A 25,157-nucleotide genomic window follows, 5' to 3' on the forward strand; every position below is an offset into this window, starting at 1 on the left:
ATATTATTGACTGAATGAAGTCCTAAATATGTAGAGTATTTTCATTTATGATAAATTAAAAGCCAGGAAAACTTAACTCTGTTCATTAAGGATACTAACAAGGGCAGAAAAGATATAAAGATGAGAAAAAAAAGGATAGTAGGCACCTGTAGGGTGAAGGAAAGGGTTATGAATGGGGTGGGCCACATAGAGAGCTTCTAGGATATTGGCAATCCCAGGTGCCTAATTGTTGACCTTGAGTGGTGGTTGTGTGGATGTTTGCTTTGTAATTATTCATTAAACTATAAATATATTTTTATTTATGTTTTGGTAAATATAATATAGCTCATGATTATAAAATACAAATGAATATTAAGAGAATTTATTTATATTGGGACTTTTAAAGAATGAAGCAAAGCCTAGAAACTATAGAACAAAAAAATCAGTAGATTTGGTTAAGTATAAACATTCTGTACATTAGAAAATACCAGTAAGTATATAATTAATAGTAGACTGTTAACTGTATTACACACCATATGCTAGTATTAATTGGCCCCTACAAATGAGTAGTAAAAAGGCAGACAACTCAGGAGAAAAATGGACAAACATATGAACAGGCATGTTACAGAAGAAGAAATAAAAATGTCCAAAATATATGAAATGATGCTTGACCTAACTAGTATCAGGGAAATGCAAATTAATGCATGAATGTATAAGAGGCTTAATGGCCATATAGTATTCCATTTTATGGTTATGCCATAATTTATTTACTATTCTTCTGTTGATGTTCATATAGATGATTTCTATATTTCTATTTCCATAAACAGTACTACTGTTAGCATATTTGTAAGAGTAAAAACATAGTAACAACGTGCATTTTTAGGACTGGCTAAATGAATTACAGTACATTCATAGCAATGGAGTGCTGTGTAGCTTTTAGAAAGAATAAGATAATTTTATATAAAATGCTTAGAAACATTTTCCTTGATATTTAAAATGATAAAACAAGATAAAAACACTATATGTACATTTTATCCCATTTTTATAATCATTCTATATAACATGCACTCTGGGTGCTGTCTCATATATTTTCCCAAGAGGAAAAACCTGTCCATTGATAAATAATATGCGTGCATTATTAATATTTTTTACTTACTAATAAAATACTGAAGCTTTATTATAATAGAGAAAAGAGGTCCTCCTCCCTCCACAATACACAGCAAACAACTGGATCTCCCTTTACCATTTTGGCTTCTTCAGAATGACTGTATAAGCCACTTTGTTAACCAGAGGCACTCTGCTCAGGAAAGGGCCTTAACTAGAACAGTTCAATAAGGCATGGGTTCTCTGATCTCTTTTCTTCTGTTTTAAAGTTATTCATAATGAGAACTTGAGGAAGAAGCAATTGGACCCAAGCTGTTGCATTTGGCAATGGAAGTGTAATGTTCCCATCTATACATTTTATGTTACTGAGTTGTAATTCCTAAACTAGTAGAATCATAGAGATGGGCCTGTTTTAGGGGCCTCCATAACAAATTGCCATAGACTGAGTGCATTAAACGACAGAAATTTATTTCTCACAGTTCTGGAGGCTGAGAAGTTCAAATCAGGGTTCTAGCATAGTCACGTTCTGGTGAGAGCCTTCTTCCTGTATTGCAGATGGCTGTCTTCTTGCTGTGTCCTCAAATAATGGAGAGAGAGCAGGGAGAGAGCAAGCGAGCTCTCTTGTGTCTTATGTGGCTCCATTCTCATGATTTAATTACCTCTCAAAGACCCCCATCTCTAAATATCATCATATTGGAGATTAGGGTTTTAACATACGAATTTGGGGGAACACAAATATTCAGTCCATAGCAGGGCCTTTTCTCCCTCCTGTGAACTGTAATTTCAAATTGTGACAAGAATAATAATGTTCTTTGTAACCCTTTACTGTATACAAGGCATAATTTAAAATTATGTCCTACACTATTATCAGATTAATTTTAAAATATTGTTTATTGTGCCATATTACTTTCTATGCAAGTATTTTTAATTACTCTCTCTTGCCTGTAAGCAATTCTGAATTTGATTCTTTCTTCTAAAGCTGACTTCTCCCAGTATACTCTTTGACTATTTAGGGAGTACTGACCCTCCCAAAGCAAGGCCTCTGGTTTACTTGGTTTCTTGATATACTTGATTTATTTTGTCCCCTTGATATATGTTGCACATTTCTGTTGTCTCCTCTTTATCTAGTTCTCACATATAGCAGTGAGTTGTATCAGCATACAGGTATAACTTCTGCCATTTATAATACCTTTAAATGTTTTCTTTTTTTTTTTTTAAACAGTAGAAACTTCTACAATGACTAATCGATTGAATACCATGTTGAAAATATTTGAAAATCAGGCAAATAAATTAAAGAGGTAAGCTTTTAAAATAACTCCTTTTCATCATTATAAATACAAGTGCATATTTATTTCAGATAAATTGGAAACATAGAAAAGAAAATAAAACCACTATTAAAAAATTTAGTGTTGTTAATTTTTATGATATATATAATTTTAAAAGTTAAAATTATAATCATAAAGAATGTGAAATTGTATAACCACAACGGAAAATAGTATGTTAGTTCCTCAAAAAATATGATCCATTTTTTGGATCATGGAATGGAAATTCAGCAATTCCATTCCTGGGAATATACCCCCTAAAATTGAAATCAGGGTCTTGAAGAGATATTTGTACAGCTATGTTGACTGTAGCATTATTCATAGTAGCAAAGAGGTAGAAGCAACCCAAGTGTCCAATGATGGATGAATGGATAAAGAAAATGTGTTATATACATACAATGGAATAGTATTCAGTCTTAAAAAGGAAAGAAATTCTGACATATGGTACAACATGGATGCATCTTGACGATATTAATGCTGAGTAATTATAAGCCAGTCATAAAAAGACAAAATTGTATGATTTCACTTATATGAGGCATTTAGAGTGGTCAAATTCACAGAGACAGAAAGTAGAATGGTAGTTGCCAGGGTCTGGGAAGAATCAGGAATGTGGAGTTATTTTTAATGTGTATAGAGTTTCCGTTTTACAAGATGAAAAGAGTTCTGGAGATTGATTGTACAACAATATGAATATAATTATCACTACTGAACTGAACACTTAAAAACGGTTAATACGGTAAATTTTATGTGTATTTTACAGTTTTAAAACAGTAAAAAAATATAATCATACAAAATGTAGTTTGCATATAGATGTTTCACTTACAGTTCTTTGTAAACTCATAAAATTCTTTTTAAAATAAATGTTTTAAATTAAAGTAAAACATATTCAGACAAGCTCACATCACAGCATTTTCAAAGAACTTTCTTTAGATTAGCATTGAAAAATTGAGAAAGTTTACATGATCAGATTTTTTAATTATCAAGTCCAAGGATCAAGATTTAATAGAAGAATATAACATAAAATGTAAAGAAAAGGGTATCCTGGGCAGCTGTTGAAAATGGAACTAAAGAACTTAACGGCTTACATTAATTGGTGGTCAGGTACTTGGTATGTAATCAAGTTAGGCCTTATTTTACTTTTTCCCTCTTCTATCTCATTAGAGTCCTCCCTATCAGAAGGGTAGGGTAAGAACTTTCACAAATTTGTCAGATGAAAGCTTTTAGCATGTTCTAGGGGCACTCTTAAAGTAGGAGGCTGATTTCCATGAATATTCTTTCCATTGGAATAGGGTATTAAAGCAGTCATATGTATTACTATTATTTATTCTAGCTCCTCATATTAGACTATGGGTACTAGTTATAACTGGTTTTAAAATTCCTGGGCGTAAAAGAAAGCAGTGGGAAGGATTAGCTGAATGGATTACTATAAAGGTGAGGATTTCCAATTTGAATTGTCTTATACACAGAATAAGCTTTGTATAATTGTCTGGTCAGAATATGCTCAGTACATTGCTTGCTTGTCGAGAAGCATCTTGAAAGTCATTGTGGATGACCTACAGTTCTTACAGGTGGCTATATTAGTTTCACAATTGTTATATTGAAAAGCATGTCGTGTAGAATAAAATCACAAAGCAACTTTTTTCAGACTCCTTATATTCATTTATATTCACTTACTGGGGCTAGTTTTCCCTCTGCTCCTAGAAAAAGACTAGGGCAGTACCATGAGTTTTCTGATCACTCTTAGGTGATTAATTTAAATATAATTATAAGCACTGTCCTGAATTGGAAATTAAAATCCCCTGTCGGATATTAGTCAATATTTTCATTTTCATTCAAAGTTAGGATTCTCTCCCCTTTCCCTAGAGCCTACCGGGGGATGTGGTTGGCTTTTCTCTTTTCTTACCTCCTTTCTCACTAACTATTTGTATTTTCTGTTCTCCATGTTTTTGGGAAGAAAGGTAAGGTACAAAAGAAAGGTCTTATTTGACTGTCACTGCCTTCCTTCTGCATAAATTCAAATAACATAAACCAGTTTTCTGAGTATTCTTCTTAAGGTGCCTCTCTCTAATAATGGCCATCATATCCACCTCTCCCTTAAGTATTTGAGTAGGTCTCAAGGCACCAGACAGCTCTCTGTAAAGAATATTTAGAAGCACTCTTTCTAAATCTTCTTTCCTGACCCTTTTATGTTATCCATGTGGGTGAAAGGTTTTAGCACTCTCCCTTCCTTGGCTGCCTACTGTTTTCTTCAGTGGTAATGGTCACCTGCCTCATTTCTTCCTCTTTTTTTTTTTTTTTTAATAAATTTATTTATTTATTTTTGGCTGCATTGGGTCTTTGTTGCTGTGTGCGGGCTTTCTCTAATTGCAGCGAGCAGGGGCTACTCTTCTTTGCACTGCACAGGCTTCTCATTGCGGTGGCTTCTCTTGTTGTGGAGCACAGGCTCTAGGCACGTGGGCTTCAGTAGTTGTGGCACGTGGGCTCAGCAGTTGTGGCTTGTGGGCTCTAGAGCGCAGGCTCAGTAGTTGTGGTGCACAGGGTTAGTTGCTCTGCGGCATGTGGGATCTTCCCAGACCAGGGCTCAAACCCGTGTTTGAGCATTGGCAGGCGGATTCTTAACCACTGTGCCGCCAGGGAAGTCCCTCTTTTTTTTTCTTTCTTCTTGGTTTTTTTTTTTTTGCATTTTTTTCCACATCTTTATTGGAATATAATATTCCTCATGATATAAGCAGTGGGCTTAGAGTCTTAGTTGATGCCTCCATTTAACAACCTGTTACAGTTGTATCCTTTAACAGGCTGTGGCAAAAGTCTTAGTGCAGTTTTAAGAATTAATAATTTGGAGACTATAATGATACAACTGTTCAAAAGACACCATTTTGAAATTTGATTATGTACATTTCTTTTGTACTTATTTAAAAATTTTTGAATAGTAAATTTTTTTTGGTTAAATTCTGTTTGGGTCAGCATTTTCCATATTCAGTCAGAGAGACTGAAAAAAATTAATTTATTGTTTAAAATACACAAAACTAAATGTATTAAAGAATGGAAATAATTAAACTTTCAAATGTTTATTTTTGGGGGTAAGTTTCTGGCATTTATACTTCTGAAGTCATTGAAGCTTAAAACTACACTAACATTTTAAGAGTATCTTGTATTTATTGAACTTCTGTCATGTGGCTGAGTGCTTGGGACAAAATCCCAACTCAAATTGGTCTGAGCAAAAGATGAATTTTATTAAGAAGACAACAGCAATATGGCTCAATTTCAGAAACAAGTATAAACCAGAACTTGAACACTATCAAGACACTTTTTCCCCTTCTGTACAAGAGCTTCATTTTCTCCTATTGCAGATCTCTTTCTTCCTTCTATTTTCTTTTTCAACTTTTTGCCTATAGGTGGGAGGCCCTGATTGCTGACAATTCCTAAATCTAACCTTTCAGTTTTAGTTACTCTGAGGGATAATATTTGAATTTCCCAAGTCTAAAAGTCCTTGGTGAGAAAATTGTCAGTGCAGCCAGAGGCAGGTGCCTATTTCTGGACCAGTCAGCTCTAATCGAAGGCTTATGGTCATGTAAGCTTTCTTAGGAATTATACTAATTCAGAGGGGTGGGGTCAGGGGGTTCCCAGAAAAAGGAGTGGGGTCTACCTATGAGGTACTTAGTAGTAAGCAGATGTGGTGGGATGAAAACCATAATATAGGATAACATTTAGAAAAAAGGATTGTATTTCGTTATTATGGATGAATTATACAGTAACAAGTTAGGGCAATCATGCTAGTCCTTGGGGAAAGCTAATATACCTTTTTTTCAGGATCTGGTCAATGCATTGTCTAGCCGTTTGGTCTGTGGATAGTGGGATATGGACAAGTAATCAAAGACTCAGAGGACTTTGAAAAGTTCTTTCTTCAGTTATGGGCCATATTGGGATTACAAGTAGACATTGGATTGCAGGGTATTTTTTCCAAGGCATAGTACCTCTTTGGTGAAGAGAGTGTTTAGATCTGGTGACTAATCTTGGGAATGAAGTTGTCAACATCGGTGACAATATTGCCCATCATCAGAATCATGTGTAGTCCTGAGGGGACAGCAGGCCTATTAAGAAATCTATCATGATGTGTTTTCTAAAGAGGCAGAAGAGTCGGAAGGATAATAAGCTGTCTTGCCTTTCAAACTGTCTTTAGCCCAGGTACATGTATCACAGGTAGGTATGGTATGTCAAAGGTGGAATTATCATAATTCCAAGGTGGCAAATTCAAAGTCTTGAATGAATTTCAGTGACCAGTTAGGGCACTGGCAAGGCAAAAGGCATCCATTTGGTTAGAAGATAATGACAGAGTCTTCACTCCATGCAAAAAGTTAAATTTAATGTTTATTACAGACATAAATGTCAGAAAACAGAATCGTAAATATAGGGAAGGCATTTGACTATTGAAATTAAAAGTATCTTCAGAAATGAATCAAAGTTAAAAGATAAGCAGTGGATGGGAGAAAATATGTGTGCATATAGAAGAAAGGAGTGATAATAAGAATATATAATTCCACAAAAAGGCAAACAACCTTCAAATAATAGGCAAAGTACATATGTATATATAGATATTTAAGGAAGAGACAAAAATGGCCAATAAACATTTTAGGAGATGCTCAATCTGATATGTAATCAGGGAAATAGAAAGCAAAGCAGCAACAATACATTTTTTTCCCCATCAGTTTAACAAAAAGTAGAAGTTTTCTAATATCAAGTCTTGACAGAGATGTAGTGTAATAAATACTCTTAAATTGCTAGTACCATAGAAATTGCCCACTTTCAAGAACAATTTAGCATAGTTTATTTAACAATAGCAACAAAACGTTTGCCTTATTCTTTTAATCTACCCTAGAGAAAGGACTATTCTCAAGGAGGCATATGTAAAAAGAAATTTATCATATCACTGTGATAATAGCAAAAATCTAGAAAGAATTTCATTTTTTGTTAGTAGGAGTATGGCTCAATCATCTGTGGTAAAAGGATTGTAAGGGAATTCTATGAGCAACTGTATGACCACAAATTAGACAACTTACATGACATGGACAAATTTCTAGAAAGACAGACTATACTGATTCAAGAACTGGAAAATCTGAGTATAACTGAAACAAGTAAAAAGATTCAATTACTAATTAAAATATTTCCCAACAAGAAATTCTCAGATGGCTTCACTGATGAATTCTATCAGATATTTAAAGAAGAATTAATATCACTGTTTTACAAACTCTTTCAAAAAGTAGAAGAGGAGTTAATACTTCTCAACTCATGCTATGAGTCTAGTATTACTCTGATACCAAAGTCAGACCACAGTGTCACAAGAAAACTACAGACCAATATATTATGAATATGAACACAAAAATACTCAACAAAATGCTAGCAAATCGAACCCAACAACATATAAAAAAGGTTATATACCACAAGCATGTGGGGTTTATCCCAGGAATGCAAAGTTGGTTCAAAATGCAAATATTGTGCTTCTCTGGTGGCACAGTGGTTAAGAATCAGCCTGCCAACACAGGGAACACGGGTTCGAGCCCTGGTCCGGGAAGATCCCACATGCCGGGGAGCAGCTAAGCCCACGCACTACAACTACTGAGCCTGTGCTCTAGAGCCCATGAGCCACAACTACTGAAGCCCGCATGCCTGCACTCTGCAACAAGAGAAGCCACTGCAGTGAGAAGCCTGTGCACCACAATGAAGAGTAGCCTCCACTCGCTGCAACTAGAGAAGGTCCGCATGCAGCAACGAAGACCCAGCGCAGCCAAAAATAAATAAATAAAATAAATAAATTTATAAAAAAAAAATAAAATGCAGATATCAATAAATGTAATACATGATATTGATTGAATAAAGGAGAAAAAATCACGTGATTAGCTTACTAGACAAAGTAAAAGCATTTGACAAAATCCAATAGCCTTTTATGATAAAAAATACTCCACAAACTAGGCATAGAAGGGAACTTTCTTAATCTGATAAAGACTATCTACAAATACCTATAACTAACATCATAATATATTCTCTCTAATATATTAAAGAAAAAACTTAATGGTGAGAAAACTTAATATATTCTCTCTAAGATCAGGGACAAAATAGGACATTCTTACCACTTGGGTCGACCATTGTAGTAGAGGTTCTATCTAGGGCATTTAGAGAAGAAAAGGAAATGAAAACTACCTCTTTTTGCAGATGTCATGACCTTATCTATTGACAATCCTAAGGGATCTATTAGAACTATTAGAAGTAAATTAATTTAACAAGGTTGCAATATACAAAATTCATAAATAAAAATCAATTATATTTTAATACACTAGTTGTTATGGGTTGAATTGTGCCCCCCCCCACCAAATACATGTTGAAGCTTTAACTTCTAGTACCTCAGAATGAACTTAATTGGTATAGGGTCATTGTAGATGTAATTAGTTAAGATGAGGTCATAGTGGAGGGGGATGGGCCCTTAATCCAATATGACTGGTATCCTTATAATAATATTGTAGAAGGCAAATACACACAGAGGGAAGACAGTCATGGAGGCAGAGATTGGAGTTATGCTGGGAGTACTAGAAGTTGGAAGAGGCAAAGAACGATTCTCCCCTAGAGGTTTCAGAGGGAGCATGGCTGTATCAACACCTTAATTTTAGATTTATAGTCTCCAGAACTGTGAGCAAATAAATTCTTGTTGTTTTAAGTCACCAGTCACCCAGATTGTGACACTTTGTCATAGCACAGGATAGTAATACACTAGCAAGGAACATTCCAAAAATGAAATAAAACAATTCCATTTACAAAAGCACCAAAGAGAATGAGAATAAATTTAACAAAAGAAGTGCTAGACTTGTGCACCGAAAACTACAAAACACTGAAAGTACTTTAAAGAATACTCAAACAGGTAGGCATCCCATTTTCATGGACTGTTAGACTTAACTAATCTTAAAACGGCAATATTTCCCAAATTGATCTACAGATTTAATGCAATCTCTATCAAAATCCCAACTTTGTTTTTGCATGAATTGGCAAGTTGCTTTTAAAATTCATGTGGAAATACAAGGAACCCAGAATAGTCAAAGAAATCTTAAGAAGAACAATGTTGGAGGACTCATACTTCAGTGATTTTAAAACTAAATACACCTGTAGTAATTAAGACAATGTCATACTGGCATGAGGATAGACCTATGTAGATCAGTGGAATAGAATGAATGGAAATGATGTCCAGAAATAAACCATTACATTTATTTATAGTTAACTGATTATCAGCATGGAGGCCAGGATAATTCAGTGAGGAAAGAATAGTTTTTTTAATAACTGTGCTTGGAGAACTGGATATCCATATGCAAAAGAATTAAGTTGGATCCTTTCTTTGTGCCATGCAGTAAAATTAACTCAAAATTACCAAAGACCTAAATTTAAGAGCTAAAACTATAAACCTCTTAAAGAAACACAGGAGTAAATATTTTTGACTTAGAGTTAGTCAATGGTTTCTTTCTTTTTAAAATTTTTTTGGCCGTACTGCATTGCACATGGGATCTTAGTTCCCCAACTAGGGATGGAACCCAGGACCCCTGCATTGGAAGCGCGGACTCTTAACCACTGGACCACCAGGAAAGTCCCAGTCAATGGTTTCTTAAATAAGATATCAAAAGCACAACCAACAACAGAAAAAAAAATAGATAAACTCAACATAAAAATTAAAAATTTGTGCTGCAGTTTCTTAATACCATTAAGAATGTGAGAAGACAACTCATAGAATGTGAAAACTATTCATAAATCATGTATCTGATATGGGACTTGCACCCAGAATATACATAAGAACTCTTACACCTCAGTAATAAATAAAAAGGATAATAAAAAGGATAAATAAAAGGGATAAATAACCATGTTTAACAATGGGCAAATAATCCGAATAGACGTTTTGCCACACAAGATATACAGATGGTCAATAAGCACATGAAAAGATACTCAACACCATTAGTCATTAGGGAATCAAAACTACAATGATATACCACTTCACAACCACTAGGATGGCTATAATAAAAATGACAGACAATAACAATTGTTGGCAAGGATGTAGAGAAATTGGTACCCTCATACATTGCTGGTACATCATGTAAGTGGTACATCTGCTATGGAACACAGTTTGTCAGTTGCTCAAAATGTTAAATATTTAGTTAACATATGACCTAGAAATTCTATTCCTATGTTTATACCTAAGAGAAATGAAAACATAGGTCCACACAAAAACTTGTACATGTATGTTCATAGTAGCATTATTCATAATAGCCCAAAAGTGGAAACAACCCAAATGTCCATAAACTGATGAATGAATAAATAAAATGAGCATATTCATACAATGTAATATTATTTGGCAATAAAAAGGAACAAAGTACTGATACATGATACAAACACTATGCTAGGTGTGAGAAAACAGTCTCAAAAGACCACATACTGTGCAATTCTGTTTGTATGAAATATTCAGAATAGGCAAATCTGTGGAGACAGAAAATAGACTGACGGCTGCCAGGGCTTAGGCAGTGCTGGGAGAACTGGAGAGTGAGTGCTAATGGCTACAGCATTTCTTTCCGGGGTAATTAAAATGTGCTAAAATTAGATAGTGGTAATAGTTACTCAACTTAGTGAATATATTAAAAGCCATTGAATTGTATATTTTAAATGAGTGAATTTTATTATATGTTAATCATATCTTCATAAAGCTTTAAAAAATTCTGATTATAATGAATAAAAAAAACTCATTAGTCAAAAAAATATAGTTTATCCATACTATGGAACAGTTGTCAGCAAACTGCAGTCCATGAGTCAAATCTAGCCTGCAGCTTATTTTTGTAAATAAAGTTTTGTTAGAACATAGCCATACCCATTCATTTACCCATCATCTGTAGCTGCTTTTGCAGAGTTGGGTAGTAGTGACAGAGATCACCTGGCCTGTAAAGTCTAAAATAGTTACCATCTGACTCTTTACAGAAGAAGTTTGCCAAACCCTGCTATGGAATAAGAAGTTGTATTTAAAGGGAGTGAGAGAAATCTATGTTTACCAATATAAATAGATCTCAGAAATTGTGTTAAGTGAAAAAGTTGAGAACATCATATACAATATCATTTATGTGAAAAAGAAAACAAAACAGACATCCAGCCCACTAACAAAAAGTATAGAATTGAAAGGGTACGTGAAGTGTTATGTAAATCCATGGAACAAGTTCTGGGAAGAGACGCAGCAAGCTAACAGTATCTCTAGGAAAAGCAGTGAATTTTTGGAATGCTAGTCAAAGTTTACTCTAACCTTATTTATATTAAGGTTTTTACAAAGAAAATATATAAGCATATTACATAAAAATATAAATTTAAAATTATAATACATTATAGATATTTTTGGTTTGTTTTTCAGAGCTATGAATGAGCAAGTTTTGTTAGAGGCTGTAAGTATAGTGCTTTTAGTTTGAAATTGCACTTTGTCCTTGATGTTGTTAATACAGTCTAGAAATTGTCAGGATATGTCAAGACAGTCAGTTTATTCAAGAGATTTTTATGCATATGTGAGCTGGAAAGCTTTGTCTGTTCTTCTGATTTTATTAGATTTTATTGTCACTCAGAAACACTTCACTTCTAAAATACTGAACTATAACATCCCACAGTCTTTTTCTTTTTTTAACATCTTTATTGGAGTATAATTGCTTTACAATGGTGTGTGTTAGTTTCTGCTTTATAACAAAGTGAATCAGCTATATGTATACATAGATCCCCATATCCCCTCTCTCTTGCGTCTCCCTCCCACCCTTCCTATCCCACCCCTCTAGGTGGTCACAAAGCACCGAGCTGATTTCCCTCAGCTATGCGGCTGCTTCCCACTAGCTATCTGTTTTACATTTGGTAGTGTATATATGTCCATGCCACTCTCTCGCTTTGTCCCTGCTTACCCTTCCCCCTCCCCGTGTCCTCAAGTCCATTCTCTATGTTTACATCTTTATTCCTGTCCTGCCCCTAGGTTCTTCAGAAGAATTTTTTTCTTTTTTTTTTAGATACCATATATATGTGTTAGCATACGGTATTTGTTTTTCTCTTTCTGACTTACTTCACTGTGTATGAGACTCTAGGTCCATCCACCTCACTACAAGTAACTCAATTTCGTTTCTTTTTATGGCTGAGTAATATTCCATTCCCACAGTCTTTTTTTGTGTGTGTGGTATGCGGGCCTCTCACCACCGTGGCCTCTCCCGTTGCGGAGCACAGGCTCCGGACGCGCAGGCCCAGCAGCCATGGCCCACGGACCCAGCCGCTCCGCGGCATGCGGGATCCTCCCGGACCGGGGCATGAACCCACCCCCCCCCCCCCCACCCCGTATCGGCAGGCAGACTCCCAACCACTGCGCCACCAGGGAAGCCCCTCCCACAGTCTTTTGAAATTCCACTATCACTGATAGTTCCTTTGCCTCTTTCAACACCAATTATAACTTCACTATGCAGATTAATACCAATGGTTCATTATTTTTATGAGTTAATGAAGACTTTCTTACTTTAATAATTAAGTGCCCAAATAACCTCTCTATATTGATATGTTTGCTTTTCATTATTAATGAAGTTATAATATTTCTTTTAGAAAAACACACAGATTCAAAGTGACCTCCAAGTGTTGTCAGAGGAGAAACTGATGCTGGAAAATGAACTACAAAAGTTGAAGAGTACAGAGGTTAGTTAATTTTAGTGTCTGAAAATGGCATACATACCAATATTACTAATTGGTAGCAGCTGTGCTTTAAAAATAAGATAATGCTATATTCTAAATTACCATATATTTTTAAAAATTTATTTATTTTATATTTATTTTTGGCTGCATTGGGTCTTTGTTACTGCACGCAGGCTTTCTCTAGTTCCAGCGAGTGGGGGCTACTCTTAGTTGCGGTGTGCGGGCTTCTCATTCTGGTGGCTTCTCTTGTTGCAGAGCACGGGCTCTAGGTATGTGGGCTTCAATAGTTGTGGCACGCAGGCTCAGTAGTTGTGGCTTGTAGGCTCTAGAGCGCAGGCTCAGTAGTTGTGGCACACGGGCTTAGTTGCTCTGCGGCATGTGGGATCTTCCCGGACCAGGGCTGGAATCCGTGTCCCCTGCATTGGCAGGCAGATTCTTAACCACTGTGCCACCAGGGAAGTCCTAAATTACCATATTAGCTATCAAAACTGAAAGGATGCTATGAAAAGCAGACATAAAATTGAAACATTCTGAAAGGTATGTCTAAGCCAAATATTTAACTTTATTAAAATATCAATAAATTAGGTTTACAAATATATTTTAAATGCATTTTATTGTATTCTTTGCAACTGTGTAATGTGTGTGTCCCAGTTCACTCTTACTACATAGAGTGAATAGAAATACCAAGGATAGAATTTGTTTCCTTTTTTTTCCCTCCTCCTCTGCCATTTTTGTATAGCTTATAAATTTCAAACTATACACAATGAAGTCAAATGGTGGATTAGAAGCAAATTTTTAACTATGTAAAAATATAAGATGTATGTTTTGACACAAAATTAACATAGAATGAAGAAAAATACTCTTGAATCTACTAATGTTGGTAACTTGGTATTTCCTCCTTAGTAGAGGAGGAAGCAGAAGTAGTACCAGATTTGCTACTTAATCAGTTAGAGAAGCAGTGATCCTACATAAGTGTCAAATGTAAGACCAGGGCTGTCACATAAGTTGAATTAGGAATAGCTTCATCTAGGTATAGGTCCCAGTAGGAATAAAAATAAAAAAAATAAAAATAAAGCAGTAAATTGTCATAGTAAATGATTGAATAGTCTGGCCAAGTGTAAGGATTCAACACTTAATCATGCACTGTTAGATCCACATTCAAAATCTTTGGAGCTTCGTACATGACTTGAAAATGTTGCAGCAGTTTCTGGTTTTACTTTCTTGTACTGTTTCTTTAGATTTTGTATGTGAAAATCTAAAGAAGTATGGAAGTGTGAATGAGAAATGTGGAAGGAGCATTACTGCATATACAGTAGCAATATTATATCCACACAAAGGTGGTGACCAAGAGATCTGAGAGATAGCCTGTTTTCAGAGAAGGGGATGGTAGGAAGAGAATAATGGCTACAGAATTATGTTAAAGTCAGGATTTCTAATAACAACTATATCAATTTTCTTCCAGAGTAAGCTTTCTTTACTAACTGATATTATCTCTTAATAATTTTATTTTCATAGGAAACCAACTTTAGTAATCAAGAGCCATGTCTGCCAAATGTTAATGTGTGTCTGTTAAGGGTTTTATTTTACTTTTTGTAAGCAGGAGAAACTGACACTATTTAAAGCAAGAAATTTATTGGATGGCTAGTAGGATAACTCAAAGAATTGAGGGAAAATTGAACAACATGTTTGGTGAGAGATAGAACCAGGACAGCTCTTAGAGTTAAAATAACAGAAATTCATGGATAGCCACTACTTCTGTCCTTTCAGGGAAATTTTAGAGAGGGAGTTTATGACTGTTTTCTTCCCATCCCTTTGGATACTGGTTCTGGAATTACTAAGCTCTACTACTTCCCTTCTACAATGTCAATTTTTAGATGATTGTATCTTACTGGCCTTGCTTGGGGTCAGATGTCACCAAGACAGTTTGAGATGAGGGAGTTGAAGAACACTTCTAAATCTGGTGCTGTTTCTTAACAGAATGGAAAAGGGATACTGGGCACAAATATCTGGTGTCCACTGTATTTGGTAATGTTTCCCTAATTAATATCTTAGCCATTTACTTATTTCAGGTGTCAGAAAAGTTTAATGTAAAGGCCAAGTATTTTAGGTTTTGTAGAGCATAGGGTCTATGTTGCAACTACTCAAGTCTGCTTCTGTGATATGAAAATAGCCACAGAAAATACATAACTGAATGACCATGGCTGTGTTACAATAAAATATTATTTACAAAATAGGCAGCAGGGCAGATTTGGCCTATACTTTGCTGACTCCTTATTTTTTCTTTTTTGAATTTTACTTTATTTTTTTAAATACAGCAGGTTCTTATTAGTTATTATTTTATGCATATCAGTCTATATATGTCAATCCCAATCTCCCAGTTCATCCCACCACCACCACCACCACCCCACCCCACCCGCTTTCCGCCCTTGGTGTCCATACGTTTGTTCTCTACATCTGTGTCTCTATTTCTGCCTTGCAAACAGGTTCATCTGTACCATTCGTCTAGATTCCACATACATGCGTTAATATACGATATTTGTTTTTCCCTTTCTGACTTACTTCACTCTGTATGACAGTCTCTAGGTCCATCCACGTCTCTACAAATGACCCAATTTCGTTCCTTTTTATGGCTGAGTAATATTCCATTGTATATACATACCACATCTTCTTTATGCATTCATCTGTCAGTGGGCATTTAGGTTGCTTCCATGACCTGGCTATTGTAAATAGTGTTGCAATGAACACTGGGGTGTAAGTGTGTTTTTGAATTATGGTTTTCTCAGGGTATATGCCCAGTAGTGGGGTTGCTGGGTCATATGGTAGTTCTATTTTTAGTTTTTTAAGGAACCTCCATACTGTTCTCCATAGTGGCTGTATCAATTTGCATTGCCACCAACAGTGCAAGTGGGTTCCCTTTTCTCCACACCCTCTCTAGCATTTGTTGTTTGTAGATTTTCTCATGATGCCCACTCTAATTGGTGTGAGGTGATACCTCATTGTAGTTTTGATTTGCATTTCTCTAATAATTAGTGATGTTGAGGAGCTTTTCCTGTGCCTCTTGGCCATCTGTCTTAGACATGTCTTCTCTGGAGAAGACATGTCTTCTCTGGAGAAACGTCTATTTAGGTCTTCGGCCCATTCTTGGATTGGGTCGTTTGTTTTTTTAATATTGAGCTGCATGAGCTGCTTGTATATTTTGGACATTAATCCTTTGTTGGTTCATTTGCAAATATTTTCTCCCATTTTGAGGGTTGTCTTCTCATCTTGTTTATAGTTTCCTTTGCTGTGCAAAAGCTTTTAAGTTTCATTAGGTCCCATTTGTTTATTTTTGTTTTTATTTCCATTACTCTAGGGGGTGGGTCAAAAAAGATCTTGCAGTAATTTATGTCAAAGAGTGTTCTTCCTATGTTTTCCTCTAAGAGTTTTATAGTGTCTGGTCTTATATTTAGGTCTTTAATCCATTTTGAGTTTATTTTTGTGTATGGTGTTAGGGAGGGTTCTAGTTTCATTCTTTTACATGTAACTCTCCAGTTTTCCCAGCACCACTTATTGAAGAGACTCTCTTTTCTCCATTGTATATCCTTGCCTCCTTTGTCACAGATAAGTTGACCATAGGTGCATGGGTTTATCTCTGGGCTTTCTATCCTGTGCCATTGATCTGTATTTCTGTTTTTGTGCCAGTGCCATATTGTCTTGATTACTGTAGCTTTGTAGTATAGTCTGAAGTCAGGGAGTCTGATTCCTCTAGCTCCGTTTTTTTCCCTCAAGATTGCTTTGGCTATTCGGGGTCTTTTGTGTCTCCATACAAATTTTAAGATTTTTTGTTCTAGTTTTCCAAAAGATGCCACTGGTAATTTGATAGGAATTGCATTGAATCTGTAGACTGCTTTGGGTAGTATAGTCATTTTCACAAAGTTGATTCTTCCAATCCAAGAACAAGGTATATCTCTCCATCTGTTTATGTCATCTTTGATTTCTTTCATCAGTGTCTTATAGTTTTCTGAGTACAGGTCTTTTACCTCCTTAGGTAAGTTTATTCCTAAGTATTTTAGTATTTTTGTTGCAGTGGTGATGGGATTGTTTCCTTAATTTTTCTTTCTGATCTTTCATTGTTAGTGTATAGGAATGCAAGAGATTTCTGTGCATTAATTTTGTATCCTGCAGGTTTACCAAATTCATTGATTAGCTCTAGTAGCTTTCTGGTGGCATCTTTAGGATTATCTATGTATAGTATCATGTCATCTGCAAACAATGACAGTTTTACTTCTTCTTTTCCAATTTGGATTCCTTTTATTTCTTTATCTTCTCTGATTGCCATGGCTAGGGCTTCCAAAACTATGTTGAATAATAGTGGTGAGAGTGGACATCCTATGGATTTTATTCTTCAATTTGTTAATATGGTGTATCGCACTGATTGATTTGCATATACTGAGGAATCCTTGTATCCCTGGGATAAATCCCACTTGATCATGGTGTGTTATCCTTTTAATGTGTTGTTGGATTCTGTTTGCTAGTATTTTGTTGAGGATTTTTGCATCTGTATTCATCAGTAATATTGGTCTGTAATTTTCTTTTCTTGTAGTATCTTTGTCTAGTTTTGATATCAGGGTGATGGTGGCCTCGTAGAATGAGTTTGGGAATGTTCCTTCCTCTTCAATTTTTTGGAAGAGTTTGATAAGGATGGGTGTTAGCTCTTCTCTAAATAGAACTCACCTGTGAAGCCATCTGGTCCTGGACTTCTGTTTGTTGGAAGATTTTTAATCACAGTTTCAATTTCATTACTTGTGATTGGTCTGTTCATATTTTGTGTTTCTTCCTGGTTCAGTCTTGGAAGGTTATGTCTTCTAAGAATTTGTCCATTTCTTCCAGGTCTTCCATTTTATTGGCATAGAGTTGTTCGTAGTAGTGTCTTATCATGCTTTATATTTCTGCGGTGTCCTTCTTTTTCATTCTAATTTTATTGATTTGAGTCCTTTCCCTCTTTTTCTTGATGAGTCTGGCTAAAGGTTTATCAATTTTGTTTATCTTCTCAAAGAACCAGGTTTTAGTTTATTGATCTTTGCTATTGTTTTCCTTGTTTCTGTTTCATTTACTTCTGCTCTTGATCTTTATGGTTTCTTTCCTTCTACAGACGTTGCGTTTTGTTTGTTCTTTCTCTAGTTGCTTTAGGTGTAAGGTTAGATTGTTTATTTGAGATTTTTCTTGTCTCTTGAGGTAGGATTGTATAGCTATAAACTTCCCTCTTAAGAACTGCTTTTGCTGTATCCCTTAGGTTTTAGGTCATCGTGTTTTTGTTGTCATTTGTCTCTAGGAATTTTCTGACTTCCTCTTTAATTTCTTCAGTGATCTCTTGGTTATTTAGTAACGTATTGTTTAGCCTCCATGTGTTGGTGTTTTTTACGTTTTTTCCCCTGTAATTGATTTCTAATCTCAAAGCGTTGTGGTCAGAAAAGATGCTTGATATGATTTCAATTTTCTTTAATTTACCAAGGCTTGATTTGTGACCCAAGATGTGATCTGTCCTGGAGAGTGTTCCATGTGCATTTGAGAAGAAAGTGTAATCTGCTGTTTTCAGATGGAATGTCCTATAAATACCAATTAAATCTGTCTGGTCTATTGTGTCATTTAAAGCTTGTGTTTCCTTATTCATTTTCTGTCTGGGTGATCTGTCCATTGGTGTAAGTGAGGTGTTAAATTCCCCCACTATTACTATGTTACTGTCAGTTTCCTCTTGTATAGCTGTTAGCATTTGCCTTAAGTATTGAGGTGCTCTTATGTTGGGTGCATATATTATATTTATAATTGTTATATCTCCTTCTTGCATTGATCCCTTGATCATTATGTAGTGTCCTTGTGTCTTGTAACATTGTTTATTTTAAAGTCTAGTTTTCTGATATGAGTATTGCTACTCCAGCTTTCTTTTGATTTCCATTTGCATGGAATATCTTTTTCCATCCCCTCATTTTCAGTCTGTCTTTGCCCCTAGGTCTGAAGTGTGTCTCCTGTAGACAGCATATATATGGATCTTGTTTTTGTATTCCATTCAGCAAGCCTGTGTCTTTTGGTTGGAGCATTTAATCCATTCACATTTAAGATAATTATCGATATGTATGTTCCTCTTACCATTTTCTTAATTGTTTTGGGTTTGTTTTTGTACGTCCTTTTCTTCACTGTGTTTCCCACTTAGAGAAGTTCCTTTAGCATTTGTTGTAGAGCTGGTTTGGTGGTACTGAATTCTCTTAGCTTTTGCTTGTCTGCAAAGCTTTTGATTTCTCCATCGAATCTGAATAAGATCCTTGCCAGGTAGAGTAATCTTGGTTCTTCCATTTCATTACTTTAAATATATTGTGCCACTCCATACTGGCTTGTAGAGTTTATTCTGAGAAATCAGCTGTTAACCATATGCGAGTTCCCTTCTATGTTATTTGTCATTTTTCCCTTGTTGCTTTTAATAATTTTTCTTTGTCTTTAATTTTTGCCAATTTGATTACTATGTGTCTCGGTGTGTTTCTCCTTGGATTTATCCTGCCTGGGACTTTCTGCGCTTCCTGGGCTTGGGTGGCTATTTCATTTCCCATGTTAGGGAAGTTTTCAAATATAATCTCTTCAGGTATTTTCTCAGGTCCTTTCTCTCTCTCTTCTCCTTCTGGGACCCCTATAATGTGAATGTTGGTGTGTTTAATGTTGTCAGAGAGATCTCTTAGGCTGTCTTCATTTCTTCTCATTCTTTTTTCTTTTGTCTATTTCATGGCAGTGAATTCCACCATTCTGTCTTCCAGGTCACTTATCCATTCTTCTGCCTAAGTTATTTTGCTATTGATGCCTTCTAGTGTGTTTTTCATTTCAGTTATTGTATTGTTCATCTCTGTTTGTTCTTTAATTCTTCTGTGTGTTTGTTCTTTATTTCTTCTAGGCCTTTGTTAAACATTTCTTGCATCTTCTCGATCTTTGCCTCCATTCTTTTTCTGAGGTCTTGGATCGTCTTCACTATGATTATCCTGAATTCTGTTTTCTGAAAGGTTGCCTATCTCCACTTCATTTAGTTGTTTTTCTCGGGTTTTGTCTTATTCCTTCATCTGGTACATAGTCCTCTGCGTTTTCATTTTGTCTGTCTTTCTGTGGATGTGGTTTTTGTTCCACAGGCTGCAGGATTGTAGTTCTTCTTGCTTCTGCTGTCTGCCCACTGGTGGATGAGGCTATCTAAGAGGCTTGTGCAAGCTTCCTGATGGGAGGGACTCCTGCCAATTTTTTTATGGCATCTTCATCATTACACAGGGCAAAGGCTGGGAAAATAACAGGAGAGCTGAGACTGTACCTGCAGCTCCCCTTGGCTCTGCAGAGTGCCAACCACAGTTACATTAGCCTGACTCCTTATTTATTCCACTTCTGCCATCACCTGGCTTTCTACTATAGCTTCCTAAATAGGAGCTCCTAGATATATATATTTTGGTATGCTATTGCTAGAAAATATTACTGCATAAAAAGATTTGTTTCTGTTCTTTCTATTCTGTTCTATTGGCGTTGTGTATTCCTACACCAATGACTGAGATCTTTAATGATTATATATTTATAGTAAGTCCTGGTATTTTGTGGGCAAGTTAACCCACCTTGTAATATATGAGAATTTATTTGTTTTTGGTCTTTGCACTTTCTTGTAAATTTTAGAGTTAATTTGTCAAATTCTACTATTGCACTCAAGCTGTACATCAAATTTGAGAGATTTACATATAGGATATCAAGATACATCTTTTTGTTTACAAACATTAAATGTCGCAATTTTGGAAAGTTTTGTAATGCTTACAATCAGTGTTCATGATTTTCTTCATAAAGCTCTTATTCATTTTTGTTAGGTTAATCTTAGGTACTTTGTATTTTTATGCTATGTTATTTGTATCTTATAAAATATTTTAAAGCTATTGCTAGAGAAATGTAACAAATTTCTGTATATTGAATTTTCCATCTACAAACCTAGCTACATTATCATAATGGTTAGATTTTTATTTCCTCCTTTCATAATTGAAGTATCTGTAAATGATTGCCTAAATTTTCTTGCTTTCCAACTTGTAATACTTTCTTCTTCTTGCCTTGCTACACTGGGAAAGACCTCTAGAATAATACTGAATAGACAGTATGAAAGCAGGCATTTTGTTTTGTTTTGTTCCTGATATTAAGGGGAATGTTTTCTTGTTTCTTGTGATTAGTCAGCCTGCCTTTCTGTCTCTCTTTCTCTTTCAAAACCATGTATCAGGTTAAAGGATGTTTCCTCTTCCCATAATATTTTTTCATGAATATTTGTTTTTATGCTTCCTAAAATTCTTCCAGCCTCTGCCACTATTGCCTTATTTCAAAGCCATTTCTATAGTTTTAGTTATGTGTTGCAACAGCACCCTACTTTCAGGTAGCAAAATCTGTATTACTTTTTAATTTGCTGCTCAGTGGGTTGCTTTATTGGCTGCTTTAGGGTTTACAGTCTTGTTTTTAACTTACTGTAGTTTCTATTCAAATGACATTGAATCACTTCATGTATAAGAATCTTGAAACATACTTTCATTTGTCCCTTTCTGGCCTTTGTGCAATTGTTTTTATACATTTTACTGCACAACACATTGTTATTAATTTTGCTGTAAAATATTACCTTTTATAGAGATTTAAATAACAAGAAAACAGTCTTTATATTTACCCACATAATTATCATTTGTTCTTCTTTGTGTATTTTCTTATTTCTATCTGGTATCATTTTTCTTCTCCTTGAAGGATTCTTTATCTTTTTTGTGCAGGGCTGCTGCTGCTGAATTCTTTCACCTCTTTGATTTCCAGACAAAAAAAAATTTCTTTTGCCATCAGTTTTGAAAGATATTTTTCCTGGATAAAGAATTCTAGGTTGAGTGGTTTAAAGATATTGCTCCTTTGTCTTCAGGCTTGCATTATTTCTTAAAAGAAATCTGTTTTCTTGTTTATTCTTGTGTGTATTCTGCTTTTCTCCGCTGTCTGCTTTTAAGATTTTCTTTTTATTCCTGCTTTTAAATAATTTGATTATGATGTATCTTGGGGGGTAGTTTTCCTTGTACTGTTGTGGATTTGTGGATATACAGTTTTCATCAAAGTTGAAAAAAATTGGCCATTATTTCTTCAAATAGTTATTCTCTTTTCCCACCCCTTCTCTCCATGAATTCCAACTGTAAGTATATTAATCCACTTGAAGTTGTCCCACAACTTACTGATGATCTGTTCGTTATTTTTTAGTCTTTTTTCCCTTTCGTTATTTTAGTATGTTTTGATTGCCAGTATATTAGATTTTTCTTAATAAGAAATATGTACCAAAACTCGTGTTTAAACTGGAAAATTATTTGTCAGCCTTAACAATTCTCATTAAAAATGTATTATTATACTTATTTTCTATATTTTATAGGAATTGTTACACTTGGGGTTTAACTTGTGATAACTTTGCTACAGTGAATTTGGTATCTGTTGGACGTTGTGGTCTGAAATAGGAAATGATCTCCCAATACCTAATAGTGTCTATTATTAAGCTCATCTAAAATTTTCAATACTCTAATTGTCAAATTTTTTCTATACTTTCTTGTAGAAAATAATCCAGTACTACATAGTAGTTGAAGAATACTTTAAAACCTGTGGTCAGTTCTGCTCTAATATTTGTTTTGAAATGCACATTTGTTACAACATGACAGAACAGTTTGAGCATAATGTGAATTTTACATTTGCTTATGCACAAATTCATCTGAAAATAGTACTAGGTGAATGTAGAAAAACAGCTTCTACAAGCTTCTTCGGTTTACCATGTGTATTGTGTACCACACCAGTCCACATATGGTGTTACAACCTTTCATCCAATTTCAGATAGCCTTCCTTCCCATACTGCATAATAACTCACAAGTTGAAATCTGTTTGATGCTCATTTCCAAAAACAAGCTTCATGTCTTATTCAAGATAAAGAGCTATGTTTCTTGTAGTATGTATTTCTTAATCATTTAACTGTATAAAGCTGGATTAATGTTCTTATTAAGTTTTTATTTTTTTTAATGTATCATCGACAGTTTTTTTGTGTTCTGTGCACCTTACCCCATTTTCCTCATATATCCTGCAGTTTTTATCATATGATTTTTCACAGTGAGGTGATTTTCAGGATGTTGTATGCAGTGTTATAGCAGAACTGACTGTAATTTGTCAAGGAATTTAATTGTTTGATATGTATTAGCTTATTTGCAACTTACATTCTGTAAAGCACTATAACAAACATTCAGCCTATATCATTAATTTTGTTTTGCTTTTATTCAGATAATTTCCCTTGAAACATAGTATAGTGATTCTCAAAGTAAAATGGCAATCTTAGTAATGTGTATTATCATGTATTTACCTATAATTTATGGTCTCCTTAACTGTTTATTTCTGGCTTATATAAAACTACATAGAAAACAAAGGCTACAAGTGAGCGACAAAAGAAAACTATGAAAATGGAGAAGAAAAAAGACGAAGGAATATCTGAAGATTCAGAAGAGTAAGACATAAAGATACTTGTTAATATTTTTTACTTATAAACTTATATTTTCATTTTATACAATTTAGGGTCATATAAATATAACTTATTAACAGGTTTCTAAAAAAGCATAGCATTAGCAAATACATAGTTTTATAAGCAGACCAGGATATGATTATGGGAGAAAGCTGAGAAGGGAAGAGCAAAGAACTAAAAATGGGTTAGAGTAGAATAAATCACAAGATATTCAGGAATAGGTAAACAATTAAATACAAATAATTTTAGGGAAAAAAGGATTTACAGTGTTTTCTTGATGGTTTAGCTAATGATTTGTAATTTGTATGTTAATCCCTCTCCCCATTCTGGGCTCTTCCTTTTTACTGTACTTCTTGGTTGTCTTATTTTATTAAAAAAAGTATCTGTTTTTAATGTATCTGGGTTATTGTAAAGTGGCCTTACCAAGAGAATATTTTCTTTACTAATATAAAATAACTTGTGCAGTTGGAATTTGCTTGATCAAACCCTCATATAAATATATAGCTTATTAACAAAACTATGAATTCAAACTTTATAGAGCTCCACAAATTCTGAAAAGAAATTCATCAGACAAATGGCCTTTTCTTGAGAAAATAAAAGATGACCAGAGAAGAAAAAATGACTAATGTACTTTGGAATTCTTTTCCCATCTCAACGTACCATATTTTAATCATACCAACGAGATGTCAGTTTGAGAAATGTTATTCAATTATTTATCATTTAACCTTTATCAATTTTATGGCTTTTAAAAATATGAATTTCTTATGAAATTTTACTTTCTTTTTTATTCAAGTATAATTGGCTTATTATATTAGTTACAGGTATATGACACAGTAATTTGATATTTTAATACATTACAAATTGATCACCATGATAAGTCTGTCACCACACAAAGTTATTATGATGTTAATGACTATATTCCCTATGCTATACATTACATCCCATGACTTATTGATTTTATAACTGGCATTTTGTATTTCTTTATCTCCCTTACCTATTTAAATTATTCCCCTTCCCTCCTCCCCACTGGAAACCACCAGTTTGTTCTCTGTACCTATGAGTTTGCTTCTGTTTTGCTATGTTTGTTCATTTGTTTTTTAGATTCCATATATAAGTGAAATCATACAGTATTTGTCTCTTTGTCTGACAATCCATGTTGTCACAGATGGCAAGATTTCATTCTTTTTGTTGGTTGAGTTATATTACATCATATATATGATATCTATATCTATATCTGTATATACACACATACATACCACATCTTCTTTAGCCATTCATCTATTGATGGGTACTTAGGTTACTTCCATATCTTGGCATTTATAAATAATGATGCAATGAACATAGGGGTGCATGTATTTTTTTGGGATAGTGTTTTTGTTTTCTTTGAAAAAATACCCAGAAGTGGACTTGATGGATCATATGGTAGTATTATTTTTAATTGTTTGAAGAACTCCCATACTTTTTTTTATAGTGACTGCACCAATTTACATTTCCACCAACAAAGCACCAAG

The 25,157-nt window shown here is 34.6% G+C and overlaps 1 protein-coding gene across 4 annotated transcripts in view; it reads left to right on the plus strand.

The window, feature by feature from the left end:
* Nucleotides 1-25,157, plus strand: part of CCDC7 (coiled-coil domain containing 7) — a 326,255-nt gene that overhangs the window by 50,153 nt on the left and 250,945 nt on the right. For all 4 annotated transcript variants that reach the window (XM_089906460.1, XM_089906462.1, XM_089906463.1 and 1 more), the window contains exons 9-12: nucleotides 2,306-2,381; nucleotides 11,821-11,851; nucleotides 13,029-13,118; nucleotides 23,546-23,631. In XM_089906460.1, the coding sequence (XP_089762586.1) occupies nucleotides 2,306-2,381; nucleotides 11,821-11,851; nucleotides 13,029-13,118; nucleotides 23,546-23,631 (283 nt within the window). The remainder of the gene's footprint in view (nucleotides 1-2,305; nucleotides 2,382-11,820; nucleotides 11,852-13,028; nucleotides 13,119-23,545; nucleotides 23,632-25,157) is intronic.

This window comes from Delphinapterus leucas, chromosome 2, assembly GCF_059928025.1.
Source record: "Delphinapterus leucas isolate spDelLeu-1000000601 "Yukka" chromosome 2, BTC_Dleu_Yukka2, whole genome shotgun sequence".
NCBI lineage: Eukaryota > Metazoa > Chordata > Mammalia > Artiodactyla > Monodontidae > Delphinapterus > Delphinapterus leucas.